The following is a 17014-nucleotide window of genomic DNA, read 5'->3' as shown; positions in this document are numbered from 1 at the left end:
CCTCATGGAGCCGGATGACTGGCCCTACATCGTCTCCATCACCTGCTTCAAGCACAAGTCGGGGGGCCATAACGTCCAGGTCATGAGGGCCGTGTCCCTGGGCCTGGTGGTCATCACCAAGAACCGCAACGGGCTTTACTACTGGTGCCGCGTCGTCGGCACCACCACACAGACCTTCTACGAAGTGAGCTTTGATGACGGATCCTATAGTGACAACCTGTATCCAGAGAGCATCACTAGTAGAGACTGAGCCCGGTTGGGCCCGCCACCTGAGGGCGAGTTTGTGGAGCTCCGGTGGACTAACGGCAACCTCTACAGGGTCAAATTCATTTCCTCTGTGACCAGTCACATCTACCAGGTGGAGTTCGAGGATGGGTCCCAGCTGATGGTGAAGTGTGGTGACATCCTCACCCTGGATGAGAAGCTCCCCAAGAGGGTCTGGTCCCAGCTGTCGGTCAGCACAGGGGCCCCACAGGAGAGCATCTTCTCCGGAGAGGAGGTGAAGGCCACCAAGCGCCCTCGGGTGGGCACCCCTCGCACCGCAGAGGACTCAGGGTGGAACCTGGACTACCCGGCCTTCATGGAGAGCCTGCTGCAGGCGCAGTGCTGGCCCGGAGCCCCTTACTAGGACCGCCGGTCGCCCGTGAGCCCTCGGCCCAGCAAGGCAGGTGCGGCGGGCCCTGGCGTTTGCCTGCTGTGAATCCCTGTCCTCTCCTCTCAGCCCAAGAGGCTACCTCAGTGACAGGAGCAAGCAGGACGCCGTATGCAGGAGATGTGGGCTTGATCCCTGGGTTGGGAAGGAAATGGAGAAGGAAATGGCAACCCACTCCAGTATTCTTGCCTAGAAGATTCCACAGATAGAGGAGCCTGGCGGACTGCAGTCCACAGGGTCACAAAGAGTGGGACACTACTGAGCACGCAGTTCAGCACGCATACTTTAATTTGTCAAAGTGTATGTTGATTCCCCATTGTACTCTGACCTGGGGGATCATAGTGATGTACTCCACTAATCTAGCACTAATGATACCAGGTAGAAATACAGCATTTTACCCTGTCCCTCATAGGTCATATTTTAAATTATTTCTGTTTGATCTCCTCCCTTGCTTCTTTCTTCCTATAAAGGATTTATGACCCTTTAGGATTATGTGATGAATAATTACATGTGGTTGGGAGACAGAGAGCCTGTTTGCTAGAAATGGAAACTCTTAGCCCCAGATAGCAGGTATTTGGATCATGGAGTGATCTATTCAGGCATAATCCATCAGTACTCCATGTGATGAAGTATTATAAATACTATGCATGTGTTCTAAGCCACTTCAGTCGTGTCTGACTTTTTACAACCCTTTGGACTATAGCCTGCCAGGCTTCTCTGTCCATGGGGCTCTCCAAGCAAGAATACTGGAGTGGGTTGGCCATGCCCTCCTCCAGGGGATCTTCCCAACCCAGGGATGGATCACCCCCCAACCCCCCGCCCCGTCTCTTTTCTCTCCTGCATTGGCCAGGTGGGTTCTTTACTACTGGTGCCACCCGGGAAGCATACCAAATACTACAGTCTCAGTTCTCTGAAGACCTGTGTGGTTAAATATACACATACAGTTAGGACAACTAATCCTTTCAATTTCCTTAAAATCTTAAATTTTCTAAGATTATATTGATAGCTATATTTTTAAAAAATTAAAAAAGTTCAGGGTGATAATTATTAATATGAGATTATTATGAATTCTTTGGTCCTAATTTTGGTAATATATTAACTGTTCATTTGTCCAAAAAACATTATATCTGAGCCAAATTATTCTTTTGCAATAGAATCAGGTTACCATGTATTCATCCAAAGAGATCATTACTTTCCCAGTTATCAAAAAGGACTGCAAAGAGATCGTGGAATGGTGCAGTTTAAAAACAATTTAGTTTTTTCACTTCTCTGGCACTATGATAAGAGCTGTTAGACTATTAGAGTATTCACCTGTTTAAAGGCAACTCATTGACCTTAACTTTAATTGTGAATGAAACTTTTCTCAAAATTAGTAGTAGTTCAGTAGACACTTCCTAATTTTAGGTGTGTGGTAGATGGAATGCTCAAAAACAATATTCTAGGTCAGTAAAGGTGATTTAGTACAAATGTAGTTAGTTAATGCCTATGTTAGTTGGGGAAAATTTGTGGGATGGTAAATATGTAGATTTCTTATTTTAATATTGCATTCTTTTTTAAAAATTTAAATAAGTTTATTAATTACCAAATTTTCCACATCCTATCTCAAACTTATTTGCCCTGATTGCCCTAAGACTACTCTCCACCACTACTGCATTAATTCTAAAGTTCAGAGTATTAAATCTTAACAGAGATATCTTTTACACTTCATTGTCTCTGAATTTTACAGTATAAAGTTCAACTTCTACTTTTATGCTAGATTTTATCTTTCTTTTAGGAAAAATATTATTTTCTTAAAAATAATGTATTAAATCAGTTTTATAGGAAAATTGAAATAAAGAAAACTCTGTTGTAATCAGAGTTTGAGATATATAATGAAAGGTACTATATACTCTGTTTAGTTTTCCCAAGCATTTTAAGATTTTAGAAATAAATCATGTATGTTATTATTGCTACAACAAAAAGAACTTAGTGAGGTGGTATTAATAGAATAGTTTCTGTCATTCAGTTTCCCTTCAAGCATCAAAAATCCAATGATTTAATAAAATGAGTGGCTAAAATTAGGTTCAGAAATATTGTGTGTATTATTTTTACAAAGTATGCAACTTAGGCTTTAAAAATACTTTATCATTTTTATTTTTATGGAATGTGAAAAACTGCCCATAAAACAACTAGGATGGAATGTGGAGATCTAATTCCATGTGTGTATGATTTCTTAATTTTGCACCAAAGATCTAAAAAGTGTAAAAATCAAAAACTGAAGAATTTCATCTCTTTAAAGTTTTTCTTTGAGAATCACTTTTCCCCTTGCTCCTCTTGCAAAGACTCCCTAAACTTCAGGTACAATAATAAGAAATGTAAAGTTTTAAATATATTGTGTTTTGTAACATGCCTATCACAAAAATTTTCTAGCTAATGTAAACAACGCATAGAGAAGGTTGTTATTTTGACTTTGCTGTATTGATTCCACTATGATGCCTGTTCCATGAAGTGAGTATGATCAGAGATTAGAGAGCCAGCAACTCTGGGGCAACAAAGAAGAATTTGAGGAATCAAAGTAGGATGTGTCTATCTTGCCAGCTGTGTTTCCTTTCAGTTAAAAAATGTCATCTAGAGATTACATACATGGGGTTGAACACATATTGAATGATACTTGGTTTATTAGCTGCTTACGTCACCTCCTTAGGTTCTGATAATTTCACCATGTTGGATGGTATTCTTTGAATCCTTATCAATCTTAGAGGCGCAAGCTGGAGACCCTTCTAGTAACTAGATAATGTAAAGAAAGTGTATTAGTTTGCTTGGACTACTGTAACAAATCACACACTGAGTGGCTTAAACAACAGGTATTTATTGTCTCACACTTCTGGAATCTGGAAGACCAAAATCAAGGTGTGCGCGATGGTTGGGTACTTCTGAGGACTGGGAGGGGAAGATCTGTTCCAGGCCTCTCTCCTCAGCTTGTAGGTGGCTGTTTTTTCCCTCTTTCTCTTCACAACATCTTCCTTCTGTGTATCTCTGTGTACAAATTGGATTAGAGCCCATTCTAATGGCTTCACAATTCAACCCCAGGCAGTATGCAAGCCATAATGAGGGCTTTTAATTAAACAAAACCATATTTATTGGTGTCCATACAGATGTGTGAAAACTCTACAAGTCATTTCTTTTGCATAATTCAGATAAATGCCCAGTTTGCTAGAGATCAGTTTCTCAACTTTTACATCTTTAATGATTTTTATGACTTAAGCCCTTCCTTGGGAATCAATAGTAAATAGGAAGCCTGAGATGGAAATTGTCCTTATTAGTTGCTTCCATTTTTTTTTTTCCTTCTCTTCCATCTTTCAAGTTACTCATGCATCCTAAAGTATATTTAAAAATTCTTCTTAAAAATACTAGCTTTGGAATATAATTTCTAGGTATGTTGATGGATAAGTGAGTAGATGTAGAACAAAAACAATTCTAAGTTAATGTCTTTTACTAACTAGAAGTTAGAGGTAATAAGATCATACACAGTTTTACAGTGCTATATATTCATTTATTCAATAAACAGATGTAATGTGTGCTCTCGGAGAAGGCAATAGCACCCCACTCCAGTACTCTTGCCTGGAAAATCCCATGGATGGAGGAGCCTGGAAGGCTGAAGTCCATGGGGTTGCTGAGGGTCGGACACGACTGAGCGACTTCACTTTCACTTTTCACTTTCATGCATTGGAGAAGGAAATGGCAACCCACTCCAGTGTACTCTATAATGCCAGGCACTGTCTCAAGTGCTGGGAATATAAAGTTGAGCAAGATAAGCACTCTGACCTCAAGGCTTCAAAAGATATTGCAAAAGTGGATAAAATTTTTTTTTTTCTAAATTGGTATGTCCTCTCTCTCACTGTCCATTTAATATTTAGCTCATTTTAAAAGCAAATACTATTTTATAAAGTCTCTGATGCTTTAACATCAGTTTGCTTGTTTTGGCTCTTATAAAAGTAATAATGAGTATTACTTTTAACTCGCGACTTAGGTTTTCCAATCAGACTGATGGATGGAGAAAATAAGAAGGAAGGACGAGTGGAGGTTTTTATCAATGGCCAGTGGGGAACAGTTTGTGATGATGGGTGGACTGATAAGGATGCAACTGTGATCTGTCGACAGCTTGGCTACAAGTAAGAAAACCTAATTATTTGGGATGGTTGCTTTACAAAATTTGTGATTTTTTTACTCTTGTTCTTGTATAAAATTAGTATTTATGATTCAGTTGAAAATACTGGCAGCATGCTGACTTGATTGAGAATGGTAAAGAAATACGGAGTCTGTTTAAATTTTTCTATACTCTTACAAGACATATACATGATGTTACTTAAGAAATGTAGCTTTTACCTAATAACAAATAGTCAAATAACTCTTGATTATTCATAACACTGGAGAAGGAAATGGCAACCCACTCCAGTATTCTTACCTGGAAAATCTCATGGACAGAGGAGCCTGGCCAGCTACAGTCCATGGATCGCAAAAGGGTTGGACAGAACTTAGCGACTAAACAAAAACAACAATATTCATAACAATGCTTCTGTCAGCCAAAGGTATTAACCTGTTCTCTGTGATTTATGTCGCAACACAGTAGCCTTATAAGGGATTCTGCTTTTGCTGAAATTACAATTGGTTCTTGTTATTTGCAGTAGTTCTTGTTATTTGCAGTTGGTTCTTGTTATTTGTACAGTCACTGTGAACATTAAGTTAGGAAATACTGAGCCATTGCTTCTAGCTGCTGATGCTAAGTCGCCTCAGTTGTGTCCGCTCTGTGCGACCCCATAGACGGCAGCCCACCAGGCTCCCCCATCCCTGGTATTCTCCAGGCAAGAACACTGGAGTGGGTTGCCATTTCCTTCTCCAATGCGTGAAAGTGAAAAGTGAAAGTGATAGTTTTTATTTTTTAAAGCATTTATTTATTTTTGGCTGTGCTGGGCCTGTGTGGTGCAGGCTTTCTTTAGCTGCGGCGAGCGGGGCTGCTTTCTAGCAGTGGTGTGTGGGCTTCTCGTGGTGGTTGCTTCTCCTGTTGTGGAGCACAGGCTCTAGAGTGCATTGATTTCAGTAGTTGCAGCATGTGGCCTCAGTCGTGGCTCCCGGGTTCCAGAGCACAGGCTCGATAGTTGTGGCTCAGGGGCTTATTTGCTCTTTGGCATGTGGAATCTTCCGGGATCAGGGATCAAACCCATGTCTCCTGCATTGTCAGGCAGACTCTTTACCACTAAACCACCAGGGAAGCCCCTTAGTTTATAGTTGTTTCTAAAATAAAGCTTAATACATAAATCAGTAATTTAATGTTACTATGACAAAGTGGATGGTCATCTTCTAGTGTACAAGCTACAATTTGCCATCAAATGATATTTAGAAGAGGATCGTTCAGCTTTTGATCAGTCTACATATATTTGAACATATACTTGTTTTTATAATTTCCCACTGAGAGGAGATAGAATTTCCTATAAGAATTTATAAATAAGCATGTGATTAGAATAGGGGATTTTTTCCCCCATGTCTACTTTGAATTATTAAAAATCTTTAATAAAGCATTTAGTTGTAGAAATCAATCCAGAAAGCTTTGAAGATGTCAGAAGAGGTTTCTTAATAAGAATACCAGAGAACTGTCCCCCACCAGCTATATTGCACTTGAGGGTTAGTACTTGGAAACACTGAGAATCAAAATAGCATTAGCTTTTTCATAATGTAAGAAACAGAAATGAAGTAATAAAAATCAGGAACGTGAGTGGTAACTAATATAGATGCACTTAGAGTGACCGAAAGTAAAACACACTCTTTAATGGTGTATTACATAATGTCTGACAAAGTCTAGCATATGAGCACATTGTTTTTAGAGGGTTGAGAGAGAATGTGTTGCGATCAGCTAACCTCGTTAGGACTAAATAGCCATGATGGAGATTGCATTCTTTTCGAACTTTGCGTGATTCCATTAGTGCATGCTTCAATATGACATTGCTCTTGCACTTTGTGTTTATTGGAGTTATATCCCTTAAAAGAATTTTCAAAGGGTGTGTCCTTATTGCTTTGCCTGTGTGCTCAGTTGTTTGAGTCGTGCTCAACTCTTTGCAACCCTATGGACTGTAGCTCACCATGTTCCTCTGTCCATGACAGCAATACCATACCTCTCTCCAGACAGGAATGTTGGAGTGGGTTGCCGTGCCCTCCTCCAGGGGATCTTCTCTACCCAGGGATTGAACCCGCGTCTCTTACGTTTCCTAGCACTGGCAGGCAGCTTCTTTACCACTAACATTACCTGGGAAGCCCATCCCTATTGCCTTAATAGAGACCTAAAACTAACTATATCTAATTTTTAATCTTATGTTTAAATAGCTGCAAAGAGTTTAATTTCTGGCATATTTGTATATGACATTTAAAAGTTGAAATTACATCATTCTTTTAATTATATCCAGTAAAACATAAGTATAGTGTTTTGATACTGTCATTCATTTAAAAAATACATGAATAAGTCCTTCTTTGACCTTCACAAATTTTACATAGTTCCTTTTTCTCCTTGAAATTTTAGTTTAAATTTTCTTTCCCCACAGAATCCTAATGTTACTATATTTTAAAAACTGTGTGTGTGTACACATGCAGAGAGTGAGATAGAGAAAAATTAAATTCTTCTAACAAGTTGCTCTCAGGATTTTATGATTTCTGGTACACAACTAATTAAAAACAACACAGGAAAGAAAAGTTGACAAAAGCTCTCATTTCCTAGACCGATGGGGTTGGGGTTTGGGTCCTTGGATAACAGGAGGCTTCATTGCTATCGTTTGTTTTGAACTGTTCTTTTGGCGACTTCAGAGGCTTTTAAATCTTGGAGCAATGCACTGTGGTTGGATTGGCTGAGTGAAAGGCATGCCTTTTTTTTTGTGTAGTGGGAAAAGGGAAATTTTGAAAGAGAAGTTGATCTTGACTTAACAAGACCAGTTTTAGGAGAGAATACACATGGATTTTGATGATCTATGTATCAGTTGCCAGATTTCTTGGAAAATCATCATCTACTCCCAGGAGTGCTTGATACTCAGTTGAAGTGAAGTGAAGTGAAGTGAAGTGAAAGTTGCTTAGTCGTGTCTGACTCTCTGCGACCCCATGGACTGTCCATGGAATTCTCCAGGCCAGAATACTGGAGTGGGTAGCCTTTCCCTTCTGCAGGGGATCTTCCTAACCCAGGGATCAAACCCAGGTCTCAGTTTAAAGACTCATGTATTAGAGCCTATTGTCTCACTGAAATTATCAGTTATGAATTATTTCATGCTTGTAATCCAGAAGTCCCTATAGGTGACACAGTCTTTAATTATTTTTTAAGTCAAAGAAAAATGTATTAGATTTCACTATATCTTTGAGAATGTCTTTAATTATGTACTTTTATTAGTTAAAATGTTCTCTAGTTCTAATATACTTGTTAATATATCTAAAATGGTACATTCTCTTTAGTTTGTGCATTGATTGGTAAATTGCTAAGAAATCATCCTTTTGGTTTATTTAATGAGTCTAATTTTATTTTCAACATGTTTACTTCCACCTGTCATCTACTTTTATGCTATCTATCATGCTTTATTTTTGGTTCTTTGTATGACCTTCTGGCTTTCGATTCACAAGCAATCTAATATTCTTTCTTTGCTATCTCTAATTGTCTGAAATTTCAGCATTCTTGTTTTACTAGAAATTCTGTTTAAATTTTTAGCAAAGATATTCAGATATTTTCTTACCAATTTCACAAATTATCTGTAATTTCCCCTTCTTGAAAAATATCAAGACATTTAGCTTAGCGTTGTTTGCTTTCTCCCTTTGGTCATCGTCACACCCAAAACTGATGGGAATCATCTTGGATATTAGTTTCAGGATGTTATTAATTTTCAATTTTCTTCAAATTATGGCTATTTGAATTTCAAATTGCTCTTCATTACACAGGCACTTATCAGCAATTATTTCCATTTTTAAAAAAAGATTAATGAGATAACAATTTCTGGCAATTCTGATTAAGAAAAAGAGAATATAAGTAAACATTAGAGAGAAGAAATATAAGCACAGATACAGAGGGATAAAAATTGTAAAATACTATAAACTTACTTTTAGCCAATGAATTTGCACATCTGGATGAAATGAACAATTATCTAGGAAACTGTACATTTCAGCAAAAAATATAATTGTCAAGGGGATTCCCTGGCAGTCCAGTGGTTTGGCCTTGGTGTTTTCACTGCGGTGGCCCAGGTTCAAGCCCTGGTTGGGGAACTAAGATACCACAAGCCATGCAGCATAGCCAAAAAAAAAGAAAAAAGAAAAAAGAAAAACCTAAAAACTCGAGCCAAAACAAAAAATTTTTACACTTGATACAAAAGATAGAAAACCCAAATAAATTAAAGTAAATTACTAATGACAGGAGAACTGACTGTTGACTTTTTGCTGAAGCGTTTTGGCCAGTCTTTAAGACACAGATGGCTCCTGAGTTATTAATATAAAAGTTGTTGTACAGCAAAAAAAAAAAGAAATGAAAATCTTTCCATTCACTTTATGAAGTTAATATAATTTGATTTTAAGTCTAGACAAGGATTCATACACAAAAGAAAACTCATGAATCTATATTAAAAATTCTAAACAAAATATTAATGAATTTATCAGCAGTATATTAAAAGAACAATATCACTCAAATTTTCTGTAAGAATATGAGAGTAGTTCAGCTGAAGCATTCAATTTAATGTATTTTGGTGTGTTGTCTATAAATGAAAACATATATGATTATCATAATAATGTTGAAAAACTACATGATAAAAATCAGTATTCTTGTCTCATATCTCCTAGGATGCTAAGAATAGAGTAAAACTACCTTAACTCTATTATCACAAACAAGCATGAAATAGGAACAAATAAGTGTGCCTGTTTTTACTGCAATGACTCAGTATTATCTGGAGTTTCCACTAATCATTAAGAACTGAGGTATTGGAATTTTTTAAAAGCCAGAATTGTTATATGAATAATGCAATGTCCACCTAGAAAACCTAGGAGGATCATCTGAAAAGACACTAGAACTAGTGTTTATTAATGTAACATATGAAATATAAATATTTTTTAAAAAGCAATAATGTTCCTATATGCTAAGTAGAAAATTTTTTTAAATGTCATTTATAAAAGGTACAAAACTCAAAAAAGTTCAAGGAATAAACTTCACAAAAATTGAGGTCTATGTTAAAAAAAGCTATTAGTAAATTTTTACAGAAGCTGTAAGACTTTATGATACTCCACAACTCTGAATGGGAAGACAAAATAGAAATTAATCTGTACAGTAAATGCTCTCCTCATCGAAGTCTTTGTTTTTCTTGGTTTGTATGGTGGATGGGGAGAAGGGCTTAACTTCCAAATTCATCTGAAATCAAGTCTATGTGAAATTGGCACAGGAATAGGCAAAGAGGTCAGTGATGGTTAATAGCCTTGGTTGTGCATGGAAATCACTTTGGACATAAAAAATATTACCCAGGCCTGGCCCCACTCCCTCTTTACTTAACATCTTAATTCTACTTTAATTGACATCCAGTGGGGTTCAGATTGTGCTATAATTTAAAGGCGCCCAAAGGTAATTTTAATATGTAGAATTATTGAACTATAAAGACCGAGAAGTGGCTTGTATACTTACAAGCATGATAAATAAGGAAATAAAAATGCCCTTTAAGTCAGCAGGAAGAGTTATTAGGACAGTTACTTTAGGGACTGAAATAAAGTTAGATCCTTCACTAATATTAACAGAAATAAATTCCAGACAGATCAGAACTGTGATGTACAAAGTAAATCAGAAAAGTACCTTTCCTTTGCTGCTGCTGCTGCTGCTGCTAAGTCGCTTCAGTCACGTCTGACTCTGTGCGACCCCAGAGATGGCAGCCCACCAGGCTCCCCTGTCCCTGGGATTCTCCAGGCAAGAACACTGGAGTGGGTTGCCATCTTCTTCTCCAATGCATGAAAGTGACAATTGAAAGTGAAGTCGCTCAGTCATATCCAACTCCTAGCGACCCCATGGACTGCAGCCCACCAGGCTCCCCCATCCATGGGATTTTCCAGGCAAGAGTACTGGAGTGGGGTGCCATTGCCTTCTCCTACCTTTCCTTTAAATAGGTTATATTTTATTATACATATTTCATATGCATAATTTGCTTTCCAAAGACTTGTCTTACATGAAACAATGTATATATCCAGAATCTTAAGAAATGTTTATATCTGTTGAATAAAAAATTTCACTTCTGGGAAGAAATTTAAGCTGTTCACAAAGATTAATATATAAGAATGTATATACTTGTAAAACCTATAAAAATTTTAAAATAAATGTGCAACAGTAAGACAATAAGCTTTTTTTTTCCCCTACACTGAAATTTGATGCAGAACCACCTTCATAAGAATCATCCACTTAGTTTGAGATCCACTAGTCTGTACAATGAGTTTTTTTTAACAATTAAAAATTGTAGTTAATATTTTCCCCATAAATGTGTGCCAAATGCTAGCAGTGTGTTGTTGGGGTTTTTTAATGCTTTTATTTTGCAAACTTGATACAATGAGCATTTTTTACTTATGCAACTATTGAAAGTTTTATATGTAGAAAGAATTAAAGAGTAACTTTAAAGTTGCCTGTTTGATCTTCCATGACTGTAAGTATTTCTAATGGGTTATATCTTATTTTTATTTGCAATTTATGTCAGAGTAGCCATCACTAATACAGAAGAAATTTTAGGGAACATTTTTGAAATGAATGTACTGCCAGCTACAAGCCTGTGAGGCCAGGTCTCAGCTGAAAGGGGATTATTCAAGCAAATTCCTCAGATAATCTATATCAATAAACTACTTTGCCTGAGTTCCTTGCATAACTATAAGGAAAGTATAATAACCTTATCCTAACTAAGTAGAAAGTATTTTAATATTAGCAATCTGGTCTATATTGTCATTTTTAATAAGACAGTTTCTTTTGATTTAAAACTCTCCTGCTTTTCTATTGGTTGCTGGTTTTTTATTTTATAAATGAAATTTGAGTTATTTGTATATTGTATGCTATTTCCCTCTGTTAGAGAATGCATTCATCAACACACACACACACACACACCACACACACACACATATATATATAGTATACATACTCATCAACTTTAAAATTTATCTTTTCACTTTCCTTTGGTGGTTTTTAGTGAAGTGGCATTTTTAAATTTTTGTTGAGCTTATCAGTCTTTTAATTTAAGGTATACCATCTATGCTTTATTTTTTTTAACAAATCTTTCCCTAATTTGAAGTTACAAGGATAATTTTCCTATAATTCAAACATTAAAACTTGGCCATTCATAATCATGTCATTAACAGGAACTGAGTTTTGAATATGGTGTTAGTTTGAAATACTTCACTGAAAATTTTGTATTTGGATATTTAATAAGAAGTAATATATTATTAAAAAAAGAGAGAAACCAAAGAAAAGTGATATACCCAAAGTAATTCTGCCTTCTTAACTATGGTTCCTGGTTTTCTCTTTTTCAGTTGAAAATTGTGCGTTTTTACTTCTAAAGTGGGCTTTAAAAATTCTTAGCTCCCTAGGTAATTATTTAATTCTCATAATTTTCTTCGGAGAAGACAATGGCACCCCACTCCAGTACTCCTGCCTGGAAAATCCCATGGACGGAGGAGCCTGGAAGGCTGTAGTCCATGGGGTCGCTGAGGGTCGGACATGACTGAGCGACTTCACTTTAACTTTTCACTTTCATGCATTGGAGAAGGAAATGGCAACCCACTCCAGTGTTCTTGCCTGGAGAATCCCAGGGACAGGGGAGCCTGGTGGGCTTCCGTCTATGGGGTCACACAGAGTCAGACACGACTGAAGTGACTTAGCAGCAGTAGCAGCATAATTTTCTTGGAAACCAATTTTAAGAGAGTATTATGGTCTGGAATAGAGTAGATATTTTTGAGAAGATTTTTTTTCCTGCTTTAACTAGAGTTTAAGACTATCATAAATTTTTGACATGCGACTTTCTTATTAGAAATTAAGATGTAATCAAGAAGCCGTGGAATATGATAACAAAGAATGTATAGTTATTACCTCTCAAGCTTTTTTTTTGATAGTCATGAAATAATTTTTTAGCACATATAGATGCTAATATTAATATATGAAAGTTAAGAAATATACTTGGATGAGAGTGTATGTTGTGATTTATTCAAATGTATGATTGACTGACTCTCCACATCCTCAAGAATGCTCTGTTTCCAGGGGCCCAGCCAGAGCAAGGAGCATGGCGTATTTTGGGGAAGGGGAAGGACCCATCCATATGGATAACGTGAAGTGTACAGGAAATGAACGGTCCCTGGCTGACTGTGTCAGACAAAACATCGGAGACCACAACTGCCGCCACAGTGAAGACGCAGGAGTTATTTGTGATTATCTTGGGAAAAAAGCATCAGGAAACAGTAGTAAAGGTATGTCACCTTCTGGGACGTGTCTATGAAGGTCAAAGAATACTCATCCCCACGTCATTATTCTGAGCAGCACTTGGGTAATGAACTCCCTTCCATAAGAATATATTCAACCCCTTGTTCCTTCTGCTAGTATTTAGAGGCAGTGGTTCTTCACCAACTTTCCTGTGTGGACTCCCAGAGAGGACAGAGTTCAGGGGCAGAAGTGGGTTTAGAGGATTTTGTAATCTCTTGAGTTTGTCCCCCTTTGACATTCTTAGCCATTTGTAACCATTCCTTCTTTGAATATAATAAAACTGTCAAACTTGCTGGTATCCTTGAAGGTTTAGAAATGATATTTGCTTCATAAAAGCAGGAAAGAAATGAAAATTTAAAGGTGAATCAGAGAAGGGCACTTCTTCCACTCTTATTAGTATCTTAACAGGGATAGTTTTTGAAATTAATTGCAAAAAGAAAATTATCTTTTGTAGATTCTACTTTCTGAAATTTAAGAAATTAAGGAAAATGAGAAGTAATCTTTCAGTATAATACAGTGATGGGTAGTTCATACTTATATTAATAGAAGAGTTCATAGAAACTCTGAGTTTAATTTTTATGAAACAAATACTGCTTTAAGTGAAGAAGGGGAAAAACTAGCTTTTTTGGGGAAACTATGGTTATGTTTTATGAAAAGAACAGTCATTTATTTATGTAGATTAAAAATTCATGATTTTGATACTTAAGATTTTCTTAAAATCAGGTGTATCTATACTTGATTATCCTCTTTTTCTAGCATCTTTTAATAACTATTAAAGACAATCCAATAAATTGGATATTGTTAATGTGATTCTTCATTATCTGAGAGTCTTTTGAGTGTGAAGAATATTTGCAACCCTTTATGCTTTGTTTTATATATATATATGTATATACATATATATATTACATGAAATAAACATGATTGGTAAGCCAGTTTTTCCTAACTATAGACTGTAACTTAATTAAATTCCCTTCAGTAATTTACATACAGTTACAAAGTAAACATAGCTAATTTTTTGGATTATGGAAAATTTCTTAAGCAGTAGAAAAACATAAAAATTCAGTAACTATGAAATATTTTAGCATATTTTTATGTAAAATAAACCTATTTTAAAATATGAAATACCATATTTATTTCATCATTATTAATATATTTTCTTTAATGCCTTCCAAAGGTGTAGCAGTGTTCATTTTGATACCTTTCCATGGTCCCAGTGTTACCATATCTGAAATAAAAAGATTTTATCTTAGACCAACTGGATTACTGAATCTGACTTATTAACTTTTTGATTTTGTGTTGAGGTTCAAGACCTATTAACTTCTATAAGGTGATTAAAACTCAAGCCATCAGTTTTTGGTCATCTAATGGGATCCTTTCATAAATGAGTTTCATTTTACTTTATAACTTTTTTATAATAGTGAATTTTATGGCTTTCAATAAATTTTACTTTCTTGCAATCTGGTACTTTGCCCCAGAATGATGTAAACTTTCGGTTTTGCTTGCTTAATATTACATCATTCTTTGTGTTGGCATTATATGCATTGACCTGACTTGGAACATTATTGGAAACTTGTGTTTTTCTCGTATCTTCTACCTTACAGTATCATGTAGAGGACTCATATCATAAGAGATGAGGATTAAGGTTTGACGGCATGTCTCTGAGCTCATTTGACAAATTAGTGACCTTGGTACACATTGCAGAACCTCTTTCTCCATGAAGAAATATCTAGTGCTGATATCCTGTTTGGCTCCCTTTTACCTGGTTATTATGGGAGAATATTAATGCTGACTAGACTTTCATGGTCTTGGCACAAATCCTACCCTTTCTTCCTACTCTGATAGAAAAACAGTATATACTGTATTTTACACATATATACTTAACCATCCCTGGGTTGGGAAGATCCCTTGGAGGAAAAATTGGCAGCCTACTCCAATATTCTTTCCTGGGAAATCCCATGGACAGAGGAACCTGGCAGGCTCCAGACCACAGGGTCACAAGGAGTTGGACATGACTGAAGCAACTTAGCACACACACACACTTTCTAAAAATATTTTTAAAACTAGTCATACCTTATTTACTCCTCTTTTATACACCACCTTTTCATATATTTTCAATTTAACTCTTCTTTTTTTTAATACTCTTGACAGAAATCTGTTATTTTGAGATGTTTGACTGCATAGCCTTAAGTCCAATTTGCCAATTAAACTGGCTTAGTAAATCCTTTCCGTATATTAATATGCTATTTGAATAAATGTAAATTTGTGTCAGAATTTCTTCCTGGGACTGTGCTTTGCTTCTCTGAGTTACATGTGTATATGTGGCTTGGAAGAGTGTTGTCTGTGAAAATTAAATAATTCAGATCATCATTATTTTTTGTAGTCCTCTTGTTTAGTATTTCTGAACTCCTGAACAGTCTCCATAGTCAGCAGAGGAGTAGGTGTGGGTACCATGAGGACGATGCACTAGATCGTCCTTAGGGCGACCATTCAACAGTCCATGAAACCTCCTCAGAGCTGACTCTGGGAAACCTCATAAAGTTCCATGCCTACCTGTGAATTACTGTTGCCTTCGTTAACTGAGAAAACAACTTTCAATTTTTATTATAAGAAAGTGAAGTGAAGTGAAGTCGCTCAGTTGTGTCGGACTATTTGGTACCCAGTAGAGTATAGCCCACCAGGCTCCTCTGTCCATGGGATTTTCCAGGCAATAATACTGGAGTGGGTTGCCATTTCCTTCTCCAGGGGATTTTCCCAACCCAGGGATCAAACCCAGGTATCCCGCATTGCAGGCAGATGCTTTAACCTCTGAGCCACCAGGGAAGCCCATTGTTAAAAATAGCCTATAATTTGAAGAGAAAAGGCACTTTAAAATAGAGGAAGCAGCTGCAGGGAAATGTGTCACTTGTATCTCTGCCCCAGTATCAGCAATGTGGTAGTTTAATTAAAAACCTCATTCTGCTTCAGAGTCCCTCTCATCTGTTTGTGGTTTGAGATTATTGCCCCGTCGGCAGAAGCGGATCATTGGTGGGAAGAATTCTTTAAGGTAAAAGTTTCTTCAGAAGTGATTTTCCATATTACAGAATTATTTATACAGAGAGGGGATTACAAATTGGGGCATTTTCTACTATTATATAGTGGATTTGTCTTATTTTATTTTCTAAACTAAATACAGATTACACCGATAATTTCACTGCCCTTTGACCTATATTCATTTATAAAGACCATGTTCTTTAAATCACTATCCCCTGATATATGAGATAGATGGGTTGCAGAAACAAACTGATTTACCAGGAAATCTGAAAAATTGTATAACTACACATTTATTTAATTTAGAATATATTTGTTTTGGACTTGACTCATTCTTAATATAATTTTGTTGCTTATTGAATTTACAAATGGAAAACCAGTGCTTTGCCTAGTAAATATTTCTTCAGGGGAATTCCCTGGACCTGGCGGGCTATAGTCCATGGGGTCACAAAGAGTCGGACATGACTGAAGCAACTTAGCATGCACGCCAATGGTTAGGACTCTGCGCTTTCCCTGCCATGGCTCGGGTTCAGTCCCTCACTGGGCAACTGAGATCCCGCAAGCCATGTGGCATGACCAACAGAAAAAAAAAAAAGAAAAAGCCCAACTTCTTTAGGGTGTTTAGGTGAGGGAGAAAATATGCTTCAAATCACGAAATATAAAGAAGACACAAATTGTTTCCAAGGATGTCACAGTTAGGGGCTATGCACACAGATGCTATAGGCAAATCTTCAGGGTGTTCTGCTCAAAGTTGTAGGAATATCATTCTCAAAGTAGGAAAGGAGTTCACATTTTCAAGTCTCTTTTATACTCCTTTCCTCCTACCTGCACGCCTAAGTCATTGTTTTACTGGATGATGTGCCTTG

General features: G+C 36.8%; 1 protein-coding gene across 1 annotated transcript in view; it reads left to right on the top strand.

Moving 5' to 3' along the window:
- PRSS12 (serine protease 12) overlaps positions 1 to 17014 on the top strand; it is a 75851-nt gene that overhangs the window by 39075 nt on the left and 19762 nt on the right. Inside the window, 3 exon segments of the mRNA XM_055588038.1 lie at positions 4662 to 4803; positions 12903 to 13108; positions 16086 to 16164. Of these exon segments, the coding sequence (XP_055444013.1) occupies positions 4662 to 4803; positions 12903 to 13108; positions 16086 to 16164 (427 nt within the window).

Source organism: Bubalus kerabau, chromosome 7 (assembly GCF_029407905.1).
Source record: "Bubalus kerabau isolate K-KA32 ecotype Philippines breed swamp buffalo chromosome 7, PCC_UOA_SB_1v2, whole genome shotgun sequence".
Lineage (NCBI taxonomy): Eukaryota > Metazoa > Chordata > Mammalia > Artiodactyla > Bovidae > Bubalus > Bubalus kerabau.
This window is presented reverse-complemented; position numbering and strand designations above follow the sequence as displayed.